At 40.3% G+C, this 19,754-nt stretch overlaps 2 pseudogenes and 1 gene segment (V, D, J or C); 2 read left to right on the forward strand and 1 right to left on the reverse strand.

The window, feature by feature from the left end:
• The first annotated feature begins 13,346 nt into the window (after positions 1-13,346).
• LOC120606258 (nucleophosmin-like) lies at positions 13,347-14,088 on the forward strand (annotated as a pseudogene).
• On the forward strand, positions 14,064-14,475 carry LOC120606261 (cytochrome c oxidase subunit 6A1, mitochondrial-like; annotated as a pseudogene).
• A 3,810-nt stretch (positions 14,476-18,285) lies between these two features.
• On the reverse strand, positions 18,286-19,217 carry LOC120606259 (T cell receptor alpha variable 9-1-like). The segment is given in 2 exon segments: positions 18,286-18,886; positions 19,023-19,217. Coding segments are annotated over 2 exon segments (381 nt in total).
• Positions 19,218-19,754: the final 537 nt, after the last annotated feature.

Consider the following 19,754-nt stretch of genomic DNA (forward strand, 5'->3'; position numbering starts at 1 on the left):
GGCCGCTTGGTTTTTATTTTTTTTTCCTGGCTCCCTGGCATACCCCATTTTTCTTTTTTTACATTCCATCATGTATCATAGTGCATTTAAGCTGAACTTAGATGAAGGAGCTTATGAGCTGACATTATCGAAAGAAGACATCTTACACTACTGCCAAGGTTTAAGAGAGTCACTTCAAGAAAATGCCAATGTGGTAACTGCTTCCTTTCACAGCGAGCTCCCAGGAGATAGAGACTTTAGATAATGTTTTTTGAAAGGATATCAAATAAAGAACATTCTCAAACTCCATTGAAAGGGACCTTATCAACATCTAATCACAAATGGACATCTACCCCATCTCTGACACTTGCCTTTACCGACAATAGGCTTCAAAGACTCCTCAAGGATGAGAAGATGATGACGTCAGAGAGAGACAGCTATTCCAAGATATCGACAAGGCCTGTATACCTCCAAATTAATATTGAACTCAAAATCCATTTTGTTTAATTGCCCTGACCTGTCTGCTAATGATATTAGTCATAATAATAGTTATATTTCATCTTTGGCTTTCTCTGTGTAGTTCAACTGTTTATGATTACTGAACATGTATTAGATAAGTGGTAAAATTCTTTTCATGGCTTATGTAAATGTTATACTAAATTCCAAATACAGAAAAAAATGAGACAGTAGGCAAAACTGAAATCATGACAGTTCACAGGATAGAAATGATCCAGAGTGTTTTATTCACAAGGAAAACCATAAGACCTGACTGTCTTCTATTTAGCTGCCCTTCTCTTTCTGGGAAATACTCAGCTTCAACTCAGATCCTATGGTCACGGTATTGCCCCATCTCCAATGGCCGGTCTGAACACCGAGACTTCCTAGAGCTGTGAGATCACACCATCCAAACAAAAAGTTAGTCATCAATATATCCTTGAGATTGATTTATGTTCAAAAAGGGAAACTGTGGACAAAAAAAAAAAAAAAAGGCAGTTCTATGAATAATTAACTCACAGGCTAATCTGATCATAAATTCCTAACTGGGCAGGTTATGATGGGTAGTCATGCCCCAGGCATACAACTTCTATACTAAAAGGCTTATCTTTGACTTAAGCCGGCCCTATAGTTGCATTTAGGTTAACGCACCTTCGAAATACCTCTTTTTCAGACTCCTACTTCAAAGTATAACTGCCCTCTAGACAGCAAATGATCATAACTATCCTGTAATCAAAACCCCACCTCAAATTCTCTCACCTTTATGTAGCTTCCTTATGTCCCCTTCTTAATTTCAAATGCATAAAAGAAATTGCAATACTTTTATTCTCGGAAGTATTTTAAATCTTTCTTCCTGGCATGCCATCAGTTTGGCTCAAATAAACTCTTATAAGAATGCTCTACAGATTTGAACCTCTTTTTACATCAACAATGCGTGTTCGTGTTTTAAATTAAAATATCTTTCAAAGTCGATTAAAATCTGTCTCTGTGGTATAATGAAATTTTCTGTTAAATGAGCACAAAATGTGAAAAATCTAAATGTACATTGTATAATATCCATCTTCCTCATAACAAAAGTATTATATAAAAAACAATAAATAAATAAATCTGCTTTCATTTCTTAGGCAGTGTTTGAAGTGGGGAGATAGGGGATGCTCTCTGGTTGCTTAAGTGCTTTGGTGAATGAATAAATTCTCGGTCCAATCAGGACAGAGAAATTACTCAATAAATTAAACAGGGGAAGCTCAATATAAAGAATTATTAACTATTACAGAGTCTTGGATTAACAGTAGAATGGCTAACGAGAAGAAAGAAGACCCCTGTAGGAACAGCAGATGCAAGGTGTAGCCACGACTCCCACAGCTAGAATGGAACCCACAACGAACACGACCAGACCCCTACTCCAGAGCTGAGCCCAGGACCTGGATGCAGAAGACACAGCTATGGCTCACTGGAAGGCAGAGAAGTCCATTCTCTACCAATGAAACTTGCCAGAAATCCACTTTCTAGAACTTGACAGAAAATCATCCTCTGGGGTGCTATAAAAAGAGGTTCCCAGGTAAGCGTTTCACTGGAGGCACCTCTTCTACACAACCACCTAAAATTGGAGACTCTAGAAGAAGCTGCTGTCCTCAGGGTGCTGGTGGCCACTGCACGGCAGGAAACTGGTGCAGATGCACTGTGGGAGCTGCTCAGGGCAGAAGCCTCCCATGCTGCAGGATCCTGTCAAGAGGGTAAAGAGGAACCAGGGAGAAAACCCCTTCCTTCCTGCACTCTCTACTGACAAAGTTGAACATTGCGCCAACTGACAAAGGAAAATACTTCAAGGGCCCATGTCTACTTTCACAGAACAAACAAAAGTTATATTTGGAGCATTGCTCACCTTTGACTACTCATCTTCTACATGCAACCTCTACATACATTTGAACCACATATAGCAATAAAACAGCTCTGTATTTCCACCTCCTTCAAGATACAGCTACATTTCTTACAGTTGAAAAATATCTCACCCTTTTCCAAAAAGGACAAAATGCACGGTTGCAATCATGCCATCATTGATTATATTAATGACTCTTCAAATTCAAAGATGCTCTGAAAATTCTGTTACCTTATAAAGAAAATTCTGTTACCTTATAAAGTTAACTTATAAAGTTAATTTTCAATCACTTGAATAAAAAAATAAAAGTGGGAAGAAGAAAGTGTTTAGCATATGCAAATAAGTACACACACACACACATATCTAAAACAAGCAAATAGAAAATACACAAAAGTACTACATACAGTCTTTGTTTCTATAATTGGTCACAAAGCTGTAAGTCATATCTATGGCCTCCTTCATCCATTTCTACTTCATATTGCCCCTGCCTTCAGTTAAAACCTTGGTTGGCCTGAGATCTTTGCCTGGTTGAGTAACCCAAACCTTCATTCCAGAAAGATTTGCATCCTCGATTGTACTGTTTAATTTTTCGGTTTCTTCACTTTTCCATTAGCTTTTACCATTCGCCATAAAAATAGTAAAAGGCTCCAAACATAGTATTCTTTACTTTCGTTGTGTATAAGCAACATAATATCTTCCTGTTACTCAGGATGAATCACGCTTGCCAACAGATTTTTTTTCTTCCATGTTGGTTCAATAGCTAAGGAGCACAAAATATCCAGAAGGTAGTCACTGGGTCCACTAAGTGGAGCCATTTTTTGTCCCTGGTAAAGAATTCTTCCTTTAGGGACTAAAACTTCAAAATCAATGCAGCAGGTTGCCAGAGTGGGAATTCAAAAGTCCATTAGTGCATTATTAATAATAATAGTGAGAGGAGCTAATTCCACGTCCACCTTTAGATTCCTGGACTCATGTATTGTGGCCATGTGGGACACAGTAACATATGAGGGTCTCTGATTCAAAGCACGTGCTGAATCCTGTTAAACAAAGCTTCATCCTCACAGAATATTGCCTCCCAACTGGACCTGGAACTCAGTGTCCAGTAAACTATTCCACCTTTCAATTAGGCCAGCTGATTCTCAGTGGTGGGGTGTGTAGTAAGACTAGTTAATCGCATGAGAATTATTAATTTAGTTGATAAAATAAATCATGATTTCCTATTTATTCATACAAATTCTTTATTGTAGGAATTTTCTCGTAAAAATTATATAATTATGTAAATCATAAACTATCAATTAAAAAAGGAAAGAAAGTAGGGAAAAAGAAAGAGAAAGAAGGAGGGAAGGAAGGAAGGAAGGAAGGAAGGAAGAAGAAGGAAGGAAGGAAGGAAGGAAGGAAGGAAGGAAGGAAGGTTGAGATAGGAAGACTACTTTGATTTCTCAGGCAGATTTAGCGTTGAGAGGTGGGCATATGATCTCCCAGCTGCATAGTGTTGAATTTTTTTTAACACCCAGCATAAGTCCAAGATCAAAATAGAATGATAGTTCTCCTTCTCATAGCAAGCTGTATACAGAGCCCATCAAAGTCCCTTTGGGTAATATGGCTGAGACAATGACAGCGAGTCACCTGAAAATGGTCAGAGTAAGAAGAGAGTATAGTCCAAATATAGGGAGGAAGGGAGGGAGGGAAACAGACATTAAATGAGCGCACATTTCTTCTTAATTCTGTTTCGAACACCCTATTTACTTTCTTATACCCTTCTAACAACCATTCCAATGCATGTATTACATATAACCATATCAGAATGCCCTAAAAATACTGTTTATCTTGTGGCTTGCCATGTGGCTAAAATGTCCCATTGATCACAATCTAATTGTTCTCTCTACATTTTGAGGGCTCCTATGCACCGATCTTCTTATGCATTACAATGAAATCCAAGTAGCAACTGAAAGCTCCCTCCTCCTCCTTCTCATTTTTCTCCAAAATATTTGTTACTCTCCAAATATTCAAGAACACAAAAACCATAAAAACTTCTTATACAGTTTTTCCATCCCAGACAAAAAAAAAAAAAACCTTTATACTAGGTCATAAGTTTATGCTGGATCCAGTGACTCCCTAGTATTCACTGCAATTCCTATCAACATTAACAGCAGAGTTGAGTCATGCTAAACTTACTACATAATTAATTATGACAATGTTAACATACTAGAGAATCCATCTCTAGTATTCTGACAGTGAAATTATACAAAAAGAAAAAAAAAGAAAGAAAGAAAGAAAAAAAGAAAGATTTGAGAAAATACCAATGCCTGGATGAAAGTAGCAAAAAGAATTCTACTAACAAATTTCTGCGATAGATTTCTAGATTTGAGATATGACAAGAATAGGAAGCTACTTTTATAAGTGAGAAAAAGTCCTCTCTATACACTACTCTTAAGTAGTTGCCAAAATTATCATGACTGTGACACTTTCCAAAGCCCATCACAAATCTAATCAATCTCCTATAGTTAGCCAATAATTTTTCAGAATCCCTCCAGATTACACGTACTTGAACTCAGACAAAATACACTGACACATTGTAACTGGCACAGTGAGACCCAGGGAAAATATTCCAAGAAAATTGTCTGTAAACGACCAAGTGGACATGGAAGCAAACTTACAGGGAAAGAATATGTTTTTTTCAGGCTTGATAGAGAGACACAATGATGAATAAAAACTAAGAGTCAATCCCTTAAAGCAGTCAACCTCAAAGCAAGATCTTGAGCATCTGATTGATGTAGGACGGGGCAAATTTCTCCGAGTTGGTTGGGGGAAATCAAGCCTTGCACCAAGAGAAGAAGAGGGTCCTTTGGCAGAGAGTGTGGAAAGAACTCAACACACATACCAAAGTTAGAGTTAAAAGGAAAGTTTATTAGAAAAGGGGTAACCCTCCACAGACAGAGTATGGTCTCCTCTCAGAGGCAGAGTGTGTGACGGACAGTAAGTGATAGAGAAAAGGGACTGAGAGAGACCCCGAGTGTTCAGGGAATTCAGTTTATATGTCATTCTTTAGTTCTCATTTCCTTTATATGGACATACAGTGAGGAAGGGGAAGAGTACATAGCATGAAAAGGTGAGGATATGTAGAGTGGAAGGCCTGCTGGCAGTTCCTAATCTTTAATCTTAATCCATAGCTTCCCCATGGTTTTAGCTATAGGGAATGACTCTTGGATTCCATTTCCCCTTCACAGGTGTGGGGAATGGGTTGTTAGCAATTCCAGTAGAAATCTTCCTTCTTTCCCAGGGTGTCCTCCTGGCCTGGCTGCAGGGCTGATCGGCATACTATATAGTCTCTGATTGTGGCTTGATTAACATTTTTAATTCTCTTGCTCTTCCCTACATTATGATAATTATGTGATGAGAACACTGTCTCTTTCATCATTCTAGAATAGTATTAATTATGATGCAGTTCCTACAAAAATGAAAAAGCTTCTCAAATAGTTTATCAGACATGAATTTATAAAATTCTATGAAAGTACTTGGGTCTGCTCCTCTCTCTTTGCCTCATTTCTGTCATAGAGCAAGAGATCTTTAAAAATAGCACAGGAAGAGATCTAAAGTCTCCAAAACCTCCACGACCATGAGTGGTTTGTGCTCAGCTCCCCAACAGTCTCAGGCACTGTGTCACTCAGAACACAGAAGTACACAGCTGAGTCGCTCAGACGGGCTGAGGATTTCTCCAGGTTGAAGGAAAACTCATTCTTCCTCAATTCAGCCACAAAATCTTTGTCGCCTTTAACCAAGGTGTCCCCTGAATAGTATTTGAGGAGAAGCTGGAGGCCTTCGCTGGGGTACTGGACGTACCAGAAGAGAGAAGGAGTTCCGCCATACTCATACTTGCACCTCAGCTCCAGTGAGGCTCCTTCAGAGACAGCGATGTGGCTGTCAGGCTGGGTCACCTGTCTGGGCTCTGGCGTCTCCTGCAAAATCAATGTTTTATCAGTGAATGCAGTGCAGACTTCACTGTGAAACTTAAGTATTTCCACTCAGAATCTGTAGAACTAGAGAGCATTATGAAATTTCACTCACTCGAGGCAAATATCATGCCCAGTATTGAGACGAGCAACAGGTGCATGGCTGAACAAGAGAAACACCACGGAATATTTTCTGGAAAATCTGCGCTGAGCAGGCAGGCAAATGGCTGCAGAAAGCAGCCCTTGGAATTAGGAGGTGGGGGGAAGAACCAGCTTGCTCTTGTCGATAAAAATGCAAAAGTTGCTGAGATGAGCCTGGAGCTTTCTGACATCTGACGTTTGTCACCTCTCTGACTGCAAAGAACTCAGCCAGCTGCAGGGAGGAGCTGAGCAGATGATACTGATCTTGTTCTATCTCTAGTCAGTGTAACATCGCCCTCTGCAGGCCAGGTGCACAACCAAAGGTCCTGAGGCCCCATGAGTACTAATCACTGGGTTCCTTCTATTTTCTGAGATGAATCAAAATTTCCACACAACATCTTTCTTCCTTCCCAAATCTGATGGTGTGTTAGTTCTACAGTCCATTAGAAATGAATATCATATAAAAGTAGACTAACAAGTCTACTTTTACCTTGCTGAAAAATCAATTTTTTAAAAGTGTATCAGACGAGAAATTCAAGTCTGTGAGAGTCTTCAGAATCATACCACTTGCCTCAGACTGAGTTTTGGATGGCCCAGTGCTGACATGTGATGATGGAAGATGAAAGAGGTATTTCCCTTGGCTGATGCTCATGCACCCACATGAGTCTTGGGAAACCTTTTAGAGGAGTTTCAGGACCCATAAAATGAGAGTAGTGCTCTGTGGAAGGGAGAAAGTGGATTGCCCAAGGGCTGAAGGACATAACAACCACACTAATAAAGCAATCTCTGAACACCTCAGAATAGACAAATTCTCTGCTTTCTCTGTGGACAATAAGCTCTTTGACAAAAATCTGAATATTTCTTCTCTGTGATTCCAGGAGTCTGAGCCCAGGCTTCTCCTTGGGTTCTTCAGTCATTTGTTCATTTCAATCGAGATTTCTTTCAACAAAGATTTACTAATGCTATTCATTTGTGAATTGTTAGTCTATTGAGTGTGGACCTCTGATTCCTGGGGCTTTTTACTTACTCTCATCTCTTCTGAAAGTCCTTCTAACTAAAAGCATAGAAATATGAAAGAGAATAAACCAAACTCCACAGAAGTACAAACAATAATGATCATGTAGAGATAAGAGAGTTATAGTTTTTTCCACAATACAGAAAGTAAATGGGATCATACTGAGCATTAAAGTCAACACAGAAAAAAATTGTAAAAAAATGCTATGAGGAGCAATTCCTGCTAGCTTTCAGGCTGGTGGCCATCTTAACTCCTTTCGAAGTAGCCCAATGTCAGCAAACCCCAGCATCTACAGAATCAAAGGCCACCAGATTGACATAAGCCTTGAAACAGTGCTCTTTTCCTTTGTACTGGAAGGACGCACAGGAATTCTCCAGTCGTCTCTGGTAGTGAAAGCAACATCTCATAGTTGAAGAAGTTCAGAAATAGAATATTCTCCTTTAAGAAAGTCGAGAGGATTCTAAGAAATATACTGATTGCCAGAAAGGTTAAATAATCTCCACAGAGAGCATAGAACACAATAAAAAATGATCCTGAAAAACAAGCAAAAATAAAGAAATTTAAAAATTAAAGAGTGGAAGAGAAAATTGAAAACACAACAGCTGTTTTGGGTACAAAAAAGACATAGTCTTTGATAAATTATACCATGCCTTAACATGCTTTTGGAAATTGATGCAGAATTCAAAAATGCTTGAATTTTAGAAAAAAAATTTGTAGTACTTAAAGGATGGATAAAAACAAGTAATCATTCTCATTTTCCCAAAAACTCTTGAAAATTATATAAAAGCAGGCAAATTCTGCAGGGTAGTCAAAACTTGGAAAAGCAACCAGTACAAGGATCTATGTTATATTTTATTTTTTCTTTTAGCTTTGCTCTGGTGGCAAGCCTCTGATGGCAGGGTGGTAAGAACACAGGAAGCTAAAACTGAAAGAAACATGATCTTTCTGGCCCTATGAGCTGGCTGCTATGGAGAGACTCTAAAAAAAAGACATGGGAGAACAGCATAAGTTCCAGGCTAAACCGAAAACTGGACATGCATGGGACAGACCCAAACCAGAATAACCAATATGAGACGTGAACCACTGCCTCAGTCTCAGACTAACCCCTGAGTGAACACATGCAGTACAGACTCAAACCAATGTAATACCAATTTCAGGTACTAACCAGAGATCTGACCCACCCAAACAAGTTTCAAATTAATCCCTGAGATACACATGACAAAGAAAAACCCATAGCAACATAACATATGGTTAAAGTACTAAACTGAGACTTCAGCCACAAAAAGAGACAAAACTTACAGTCTAAAACAAAGTTGATTTCCTTCTAAAACAAAAACATCAACATTCACCAGAGGATTATTATAAAAATATAAAAGAGTTTATCCAACAGGATATTTAAAATGTTTAAGATGCATTCCAAAATTATTTAACAGACAAATGTTAAAAAACAAAATTCAGTTGAGTAAAAGTGAAGATTTAATTGACCTTACTGAATGATTCATGAATTGGGCAACATCCCGCCTATCAAACAGAGAAGCACTGCAAGAAATTATACAATGTGGAAAGTTCTTACAGTCAGAAATTGGGCAGGACAAAGATGGGCTTTGAAGGTATTATGCTGAGTGAAGTAAGTTAATCAAAAAGGAAATAAATTGTATGATTTCGCTCACATATAGAGTATAAGAAAAGGAACAAATGAACAAACAATACAAAAACAACTCATAGATATGGAAACAGATGAGTGGTTACCAGAGAGAAAGGGGAGTGTCAGCAGGCCAAAATGTGTAAAGGGGGTAAAATGTATACTGACTCATGGAAACTAGACTTTTGGTGGTGAGCACGTTATGGGGTAAACAGATGTCAAATTATAATATCGTACACCTAAAATTTATATAATGCTATTAACTGTTAGATTCTCCAAAGGAAGAACACCCAAGGCCAAAGGGGTTAAGCAAGGTTTATTGTAGTAGAGTGACAGCTGGGCTGAGCCGAAGATGGCGTCAGCCTCAAATACAAAGGGACCTGAAACTTATATGGAACTTTAGGTGGGCTTTTTCGGTGGGAATATTTCGGGTGGGTAAATTGTCAGGGAAGGGAGGAGAGTCCAGTGAAACCGGAGATGAGCATGTAGCGTTGCCCACCAGATGCCATGTCCCATTCCCACGCAAAGGTAAGGGAGGAGACTGATTCCCACACTAAGAGGATAGGGCCCTCCTGGACCTAACATTAACTAAAGTAACCTCAATTACAAATATAATTAATTAAAATAAAACAAAGTGTGCCTTGGTGTAATTTCATCCTGTGCACTGTTCTGCCAAGTGGTAGTCATTTATATCCTTCTGCTTTCTCTCCCACTCAAATGCATGTGTTGTAGCCACAACCCCCGATAGACACACGGACCACCAGAAATCAGTGAGTTATAGGAAACACACTCTTTATTCAGCCAGCTGGGTCTGCCAGAAGTACGCAGACCCCAAATTAAGCAGCCCCGAAATGGAAAGGTACAGGGTTTTTAAGCCCTAAACCCCTATTCTTCATCCTGTTTGAACATACGAGTCTAATTTTCTTCTTTTTACTAACTGTCAACTCACAGGTCAGTTGTGCAAGCGGAGGGTACAGAAGCAGAAAGTTTATTGTTAGAGCGTTATGTTCCCATGGGCGATAGTCAAACAGTAATTTTCTAGCCAGTACATTCCCCACTGGCCTTAGCGGAAAATCAAATCCTTGATTCTTCATGCAGACTTTGCTCATAGCCTCTATTTTGTATTGCTAAAAGTTTAATAGAATTAATTCTCTTCATTATATATGCACACAAGAAATTGAGGAAACATGGGCCAAAAGTTAACAAGAGGAGGAGGAGGATTAAAGGTCCAGCTACGGCAGATAGGAGAGTTGTTAGCCATGGCGACCAATTAAACATCCTATGAAACCAGTTATCTGATTTTAGTCTTCGTTTTTCCCTGGCATCTAAATTTCTCTGTACTAGTGGTAAACTTTCTCTAATTATTCTAGAGTTATTGGCATAGAAGCAACAGATTTCACCTAGAGCCATACATAATCTGTCTAAGAATAATAAATCTAAACCTCTTCTATTTTGGAGGACTACTTCTAGTGAATCGACTTGAAGTTCTAGCCTGCTGATGGTGTCTTCTAAGGTCTTGATATCCTATCTATCTGTATTCCAATTTCACGTAATTCATTTTCTCCCTTGATGAGAGCAGTAGTACCTACAGCTGCAGAGCCTGCTATTCCGAGTCCTTCAAGAAGGGGTATTAAGACTGGTACGGCCCGTTTCTGTGACCTGTCCTGGTGGAAGAAGTGGACACTTGGGGGAGTACAAAGACTAGGATACAAATATGAGTCTCACCTGAGTTGAAAAGATCAGATGCAGCACAGTGAGTGAGGCCACTATCACATGCAAGCCAAGTATTATTTGGAGCCTTTTAGTATTTACCCCCTGAGGTAGGTACTTCGATAGTACGATTACAGTTATCGAAGTAAGGTGACTGTGCCAACAGCTTGGAATAATTCTTTGAAATTAGGCAGGTTCCTTTTTCTTGTATGTCTCCTAAGGTGACTCGAGGAGTTTCCCATTCACAGCCTCGTGTGCTGCTGAGCTCAGTTAAGTTTAGGGGAGTTCCTACACCAACATAATAAGAGAGTTGTGGGTTTAGACACAACCAACAATCTTGTCCTATGTCTGGGGTGGTCTTATTTAAGACCTTGTGTATTGTCGTTAGCATAGTTATTAATGCTCCTTCTGGTTCTGGTTGTGACCGGTCAGAAGACACCATCTCCAGAGGGTTGTCTTTGAGGTCTGGCTGCGAGGAACACACAGCGTCAGTGAAATCTATGCAGTCATGAACGGGGGTCTCGGAGTCTGGGTCTGGCAACAGATTGGCTGGGTTGATGACAGTAGCTTTGGATTTTAGCCATATGTTTGGGGTCATCCAGTGCCTCCCTGTTGTTGAACACCTTCTGGGCTATCTCGACAAGTTGGGACAGGTTCATCCCTGCAAAACCTTCTAATTTTTGGAATTTACGCTGGATATCACGGGCTGCCTGAGTAGCAAAGGCTATATTAATTGCCCTCTGGTTCTCAGGGGTCTCAGGACCAATGGGGGTGTATACCCGGTATGCCTTGTTCAAGTAACGCTGCAGGGGATTCCTGAGGTCCCTGCATAACTTCAGTTACCTTAGAAAGGTTAGTTGGCTGACGAGCAGCCATCCTAATTCCCCCAATTAGAATCTGGTGGTACCGATCTAATGCTGTTCTCCCTGCCTGAGAATTGTGTCCCCAGTCTGGGCGGGTGGAGGGAAATTCCTCCTCCATCTGTTCCTGTGCTTCCTCAACTCTCCTCCCTCCTGCAGCTATCTTTTGTGCTTCCACCTGAAGGCATCTGCATTCTTCTGAGGTGAAGAGGGTAACTAAAAGCCGTTAACAATCATCCCAAGTGGGGCGGTGAGTCTGAAAGTCACTCTCTAAGAGTCCCATTCATGCCTGGGGTTTCTCAGAGAAAGGCGAATTTTGTGCCTTCCAGTTGTACAGGTCACTAGTCGAGAAAGGCACGTAAACCATAAAGGGCTTGTCTGTATGATGCCCATGGGGTGGTGCTTCTCACAAGGGGAGGGTGTCCGGGATGGTGGTATGGCTGGTGCCCCACCCAGAGCGGGAGCAGGAGGCCCATAGGGGTTACCTGCCCGCGTCCGAGGAGTAAGGCGGTGCTATTTGGCCTTTGTTGTCCTGGATTAGAGGGTGGGGGAAGGTCACTGTCCCCCGCTGGAGATTGGAGGACTGAGGGATTGGGCTGTCTTGGAGAGCAGTCGCTGTATGTTTCGGAGTGCCCACAACTAAGACTCACACCCCTAGAGAAAGGGCACACCGGCGGAGCCAAGGAGGGTGGTTCTGAACAAGGTTTAACCATTGATCGATGTAGGGAATCTGATCGGGATGTCTCGGGTCTCCTGTGACAATCTTCCAAACATTCCTCACTAAACTCCTGTCAAAAGAACCTTCCAGAGGCCAGTTTCCACCAAAAGATGGCCACTCAACTTCATACGATGTCCTTAGTCTACCTGGAGAAAACTTTATGCCATAGTCAGCTTCCTCTACAAACCCTTCTTTGAAATGTCACAGGAGACACTCCAAGGGTGTCTTCTGTGAACTCGCACCTCCCCCCATCGCTTGCGTAGAAAACATAGGACAGACACTGAGACGAGAATAATTACTGGGTTGTAGGTGGACCTGGAGAGGTCCACCAACCTACAACCTAGACAAGACCAAAGACAATAGACCGAACCCGATGACAGGGCACAAGAGGCGGCATCCCATGGCCTGCCCACGGTCTAGGAGATATGACTGCGTCCAGTCCCTCCACGGAACCCCAGTGACTGGTCAACAGGAACAGAAAGGTACCTTTTTATCCAGACGTTGAGGCCTCGGAGATTCCCATCGAGATCAGGAACGAAGAGTGTGCCCTAAAGGTTGCATCCTTGATGATTGCATTGATCCCGTCACGGCATTCAAGGGCCCTGGAACGTCTCAGGGTGGCCACCCCTTTGAGTCTGTAACAGGGATGGCAACTGCTTCGGAGGCCGGTCTGGTCTTAGCTCTCAGGGCCACTCCCTGAGATCTCGCCGGGGCCTCCAAATGATGTAGCTGCCAGCCCCCGATAGACACACGGACCACCAGAAATCAGTGAGTTATAGGAAACACACTTTATTCAGCCAGCTGGGTCTGCCAGGAGTACGCAGACCCCAAATTAAGCAGCCCTGAAATGTAGAGGTACAGGGATTTTAAGCCCTAAAACCCTATTCTTCATCCTGTTTGAACACACAAGTCTATTTTTCTTCTTTTTACTAACTGTCAACTCACAGGTCGGTTGTGTAAGCAGAGGGTACAGAAGCAGAAAGCTTATTGTTAGAGCATTATGTTCCCATGGGCAATAGCCAAACAGTAATTTTCCAGCCAGCACACACACGACCACCCCATGGTAGATTTGATGGACTTGGACATGAGCCCCTTGAGGCTCCAGAACTATCTTTTCAGTTGTGAACCAAAGGCTGACAAAGATTATCACTTTAAGGTGGATAATGATGAAAATAAGCACCGATTATCTTTAAGAACGGTCAATTTAGGGACTGGTGCAAAGGATGAATTGCACATTGTTGAAGCTGGGGCAATGAATTATGAAGGTAGTCCAATTAAATTAACACTGGCAACTTTGAAAATGTCTGTACAGCCAACGGTTTCCCTTAGGGGTTTTAAAGTAACACCCCGGTGGTCTTACTTGTGGTTCAGGGCCTGCGCATATTAGCGGGCAGCATTTAGTAGCTGTGGAGGAAGATGCAGAATCAGATGATGAAGAGGAGGAGGATGGAAATTCTGCCCCTGGAAGTGGTAGCAAGTGTCCACAGAAGAAAAGTGAAACTTGCTGCTGATGAAGATGACAACGACAGTGATGATGAAGATGATGATGATGATGATTTTAATGAGGAAGAAGCTGAAGAAAAAGCTCCAGTAAAGAAATCGGTACAAAATATTCTAGCCAAAAATGCACAAAAATCAAACCAGAATTAAAGAACAAAGAAAAATAAAACCCTCAAAATCAACAACACCAAGATTAAAAGATCAAGAACCCTTTTAAAAAGAGGAGATGTGGGGTCCTGGTAAAAAATGGCGGCGGCGGCAGCGGGGACCCTGGTTCCTGAGCTGCTAGGTCGGTTCCGGCCACGGCTGGCACAGCCCATGTCGAGTGGCGCCCACGGCGAGAAGGGCCCAGCTCACGTGTGGAAGACCCTCACCTACTTCCTCACATTCCCCAGGGTGGGAGTGAGCATGCTGAAGTCTTCCTGAAGTCGCATCATGGGGAGCACCTGAGACACGAGTTCATCACCTACCGCCATCTCCGCATCAGGTTCCAAGCGCTTTCCCTGGGGAGATGGTGACCATGCTCTATTCCATAACTCTCAAGTGAATCCACTTCCGACTGGCTATGAAGATGAATGAAGAGAATCTGGACCACTACCCAGTGGAGACCATAGCACTGGTTTAGACCATTAGACCACGGACTAGAAAAGTGTATGGGACCTTAAGCTGACCTTTCCCTGTAGCAAATGATGACCAGTATACTTATCTTCCATCCTTTTGCTTCCGGCAACAGATGGCTTAAATAAATAACTTAGATAAGTCATGGGAAAAAAAACCTCTTAAAATACTGAAAGGACATAGTTCTGTAAAGCAAAAATGCAAGCAAGGATAGGAAAAGCTGCTTTTCTTCCCTTAATGGAAACCAAGTTCATCAATTCTGTGAAGAATAGCTTCTGGATGACTGAACAGGCGACTTCACCGTCTCTGGCAGAGGATGAAGTCTCTTTAAGAAAATAGTTTAAACAGTTTGTTAAAATTTTCCATCTTCTTAAATTTACATAACAGTTGATATCTGGCTGTCCTTTTTATAATGCAAAGTGAGAACTTTCCCTACCATGATTGATAAGTGGTGTCCAGGTTCCATTGCCAAGAATATGTTGTTTAATTTTTAAAAGTGGAACTCCACCCTTTGCTTGGTTTTAAGTATGTACGGAATGTTACAATAGGACATAAGAAAAGCAATGGTCAGACAAGTGGAAATGGGGGGGGGAGACAAAAATATGCATATGAAATAAACTCAGTATTTAATAAAGTAAAAAGTAATTTTTAAATTAAAAATAAAACAAAGTGCAAAAATAATACCGTCAACACAAAATTGCAGATCCAGTGGAAATCTTTCCTAAATAATGGTGAAATAAAGACATTTTCAGTTCAAAGACAACTAAAAACATAGTTGCCAACAGACCTGTGCCGGAGGAAATGCTAAAAGAAATTTTTCAAGGTAGAAGAGAAATACATCATTTCAGACACATCCCCTGGTATCAGAGGAAAACTTGAATCTTCAGGAATGAAGGAAGAATGGCAGAAATGATAAAGACCTGATAAATAGAAAAGACTTCTTATTCTTCTTTTAAGTTTCAAAATGCATACAACTATGTTTTCAATGTATGTAGATGTAATATGTATAAACAACTATAACAAAGCTTCAGTACTGATGGATAAAGAGACATACTGTACAAAATTTCAACATTTTACGTATAATAGAACAGTATTAACTCTCAGTAGCCTCTGAATAGTAGGCATGTATGTTACAATCTCTAGAAAAACCACTCAAAAAAGTTCAAAAAGATATAACAAAAAGTCAACAGATAAAATGGAATATTAAAAAGTATTTAAGTAATCCAAAATAGTCAGGTAAAAAAGAGAGGACAATAAAATAAAGACAGGTCAAATAGAAAAAATAATAAAATCCTATACCTACACTCATGCAATGTAATCTACAGCAACATATAGAAGACGATTTTCTGAGGTCCAAAGTGGAAAGACAGATGAACTGTAAAGGCCAAAAGGATGCTTTGGTGGTGGTAGAAATGTTTATTACCTTGACTGTGACATATACATATGTTAAAACTAACCATATTGTACACTTAAATATGTGCAGTTTATAGCACTTTAATTACAAATTAATAAAAGGCAAATGCCACACCTAAGAGATTAGTCACCCAGTGTTTACGATCACCAATTGTGTCTCGTCTACATTTCTCAATATGAATCCTCGATGGACTAAATAATGACTTTCTTTGCTCCGTGCTTCCTATTCCAATGTCCCACATCCTAAGGAAAATGTATCTTAGCTATTTTTGTATTAACCTCACTAAAACTCTCTTCTATCTCACAACAAAAATGAAGCCAGAAAACACCTACGCGGCTTTCAGACACATCTCCGTACTTTACCAAGTACACTGCCCAGGGCGGCATCCAAGTCCAGCTTCTCTCTCCTATATTCTTTTCTGCCACATGAAAGGGAGACTCAAGTTTACTACCAGCTCACCAGACAGCAGAGATGGCTCTGCTGCATACATTTATATCTATTCAGAGTCGTGTCGTATGTGTGAGGAGAAAAGCCAGCAAGACCATCTTACAGTCAGAACGACAGTTGCCCAAAACTTTCGATTAACTTCTTGTCCAGTCTTCTCCTTACCACCGGCAATGTGATCTATATATACATTTATATAAGTACTCTAGATTAATACTTAAGTCACGTGCATTGAGAACCTTCCTTTGAGTCCTGCCTCTGCTACTACCCACCTACGTGATCATGAATAAGTGACTTACACTCTTTGTGCCTCAGTATCCTCAGATACACAATGGACATAATAATAGATAATTTTTTGAGAGAATTACATAATCTGATGCACATTGAACACTTAGAATAGCAGTAACATGGAGTGAGCCCTCTATTAGGATATAAGATCTATTAGGGCAGCAAATTTTGTTTGTTCTGTGTACTGTCTCTTTGGTTATGATCTGGCACAGAGTAGGTGCAAATAATTCTTTGTTGAATAAATTTGTTCAATGAAAATCGGTAGCTTTCATGTGGTAGCAGCAATAAGCTTTCCTACTCATTTATTAATTTAACAATTATTTGAGGAGATTTTACTTTGATACAGGCACTATTCTAATGCAGAGATTATAACAGTTTTGCTTTAATGTGCATGGAGAACACCGGTCTAGGCCTGACATGTAATTTCCCCAGTGAGAAACTGTAAGAAATATTCCATCATTTCTTTCCATATATGTGGTCATAGGTAAGAATCTCTCTTCCTCCTCCTTCCTTTCTTGTATTTCTTCCTTTAAGAATCTATTGTTTCTTCAAACGATCCAGTCAAAAAATGGTCAGAGTACTTGAACAGACTTCTCTCTAGAGGACATACAAAATGTCAACAAATATATGAAAAGATGTTCAACATTGCTAGCTATTAGGGAAATGCAAATCAAAACTACAATGAGATACCATCTCACATCTGTTAGAATAGCTATAATCAACAGGACAAATAATAACAAATGTTAGAGAGGACGCGGAGAAAAAGGAACCCTCATACACTGCTGGTGGGACTGCAAATTGGTACAGCCACTATGGAGTTTCCTCAAAAAACTGAGAATTGATCTACCATGTTATCCAGCAATCCCTCTACTGGGTATTTACCCCAAAGACTTGAAAACCATATCGGAAAGATATTTGCACACCAATGTTCATAGCAGCATTATTCACGGTGGTCAGGACATGGAAGCAAACGAAGTGTCCTACAATAGATGATTGGCTAAAGAAGCTGTAGTATGTATATACAATAGCATATCACTCAGACATAAGAAGAGATGAAATACTGCCATTTGTGACAACATGGATGGATCTCAAGATAATCATGCTAAGCGAAATAAGCCAGACAGAAAAAGTTGAAATTCACATGATATTGCTTATACGTGGAATATAAACTTAAAAGCAACAAAGGAACAGGACAAACAAACAGAGACTCATGGACATGGACAATAGACTAGTGATTACCGGAGGGTGAGGGGAGAGCGTGAGGGGGGAGATAAACGGGATAAAAGTCTAATATGTGGTGACAGAAAGAAATCTAACTATGGGAGGTGAACACACAATGTAAATATATACATGCCTTACTGTTAAAAGGTACAGCTGAAACTTACCAGATTTCGTTAACCAATGTCACCACACACACATAAAAAAAGATTAATTAATGATGAAAAAAGAACCTATTGTTTCTTGGGCAAACGTTTCCCTAGAAATCTTCCCTTTTTTATCCTAGTTTGTCAGGGAGACATGAAGCATTTGCAATCTCACCTGTTACAGGTGTGTCTCCTAATACAGTATGTCCCTGGATGACCTGGGACAAGGTCAGGGGGCTAGAATTTTAAGCGAAGATGAGCACATAGACCATTTCATTCATCCTGAGGCTTTATACTTTGAAAATCATACATTTCAGCTGTGATTAAGGAATCTGTTTTCACACTCGCCATTATCGTGCTTCGCATGAGGCATGTTTACTTCTTGCTCCTCTGCTGTGTTCTTGGAGTTCATTTAAATGACTTTCATACCAACCAGTGTGTCTAGAGAGTGATTGATGGGTGAAAACAATAGTAGACTAGCTCTTGGTTTCTAAATCATTGCATCAGACACTCAGCATCCAGGCTCCTTATTGTTGCTCAGAATTTGTGCTCAGCTCCCCCTGCAGTTTCAGTCACTGTGTCACTCAGAGCACAGTAGTACATAGCCGAATCTGACTCTCGGACTGAGGCTTTCTCCAAGTGGAAGGAATTTGCTTCTCGGTGGTATGTGGCTTCAAAACCGTTCTTTCTTCCCTTCTCATTGGCCCTTTGGGCTTTCAGGAGGAGCTGTGGACCTTCCCCAGGATACTGAACATACCAGAAAAGAGTGGGATACCCTGAGGATGAGTAAGTACAGCTCACATTCAGGGAAATCCCTTCTGTAAGGGTCACCTGGCCTTGTGTCTGGGTCACTGAGTCTCCACTGCTTCTTCCTGAGAAAAAAAATAACGATAATGGTTCTGGTTACACTGGGCCTGACCTGGAGCTTTACCACTTGAAGAAAATCATGGTCAAACATTTCCAATATAATGAAACAAAAGACAATAAGCTTCTGTGCATTGGACTTACCAAACATTAAGAAGAGCACAATCACTGATCCTGGACAAGAGTTCATTCTTAGAGCCTCTGGTGTCCTCGGCTCTTGACTTCTTAGTGTGAGGAAAGTTTAAAGTCACAGGGAAAGGATGAATGTGAGCTGAGAATTTAAGCAGGAAATGTGCATGTGTTAGAAAAATGCACCCCCTTGTGGACAAGATACTAAACTCATAGGAATGTTAACATGTTCTCCCTTCAACTGTCAGTCAATATATATGTAATACAGAATTTCCATTTTTTTCTTTGGAAGACTTTGATTAAATTGTATTTCTTTCAATTGTATTTGCAATGTGGTATTTTAAGTAGCTGGCCTCTTTTTTTTTTTTTTAACGACACCTGTTAACTGTCAATATGATCCGTTTTAAATCAAAAGACTATTTCATATTTTCATAAGCCTATTTTTTCCCCCAGCACACTGCATGACTTGGAAGATCCATACCATGACATTTCTGAGAAGAATTAAATTCTACTTTTTCTTACTTAGTCATTTTTAGTCTCCTTGTGATTCATGGAAATATTATGTAAGAAATTTCTAAGATAAAATCAGAGGAATCTCAACAATACATGTTTAATCATTAGCAGATGATGTGAGATGACACAAACTTTTTTTACCACTCTATTCCCACACTTACAACAATGTTGGACACTTATCGGCAGGTGGTCAAAAACTATTTATGTGCATAAATAAATGCACAAATGAATGGT

This window comes from Pteropus medius, unplaced genomic scaffold (assembly GCF_902729225.1).
Source record: "Pteropus medius unplaced genomic scaffold, Ma_sr-lr_union100, whole genome shotgun sequence".
In the NCBI taxonomy this organism is placed as follows: Eukaryota; Metazoa; Chordata; class Mammalia; order Chiroptera; family Pteropodidae; genus Pteropus; species Pteropus medius.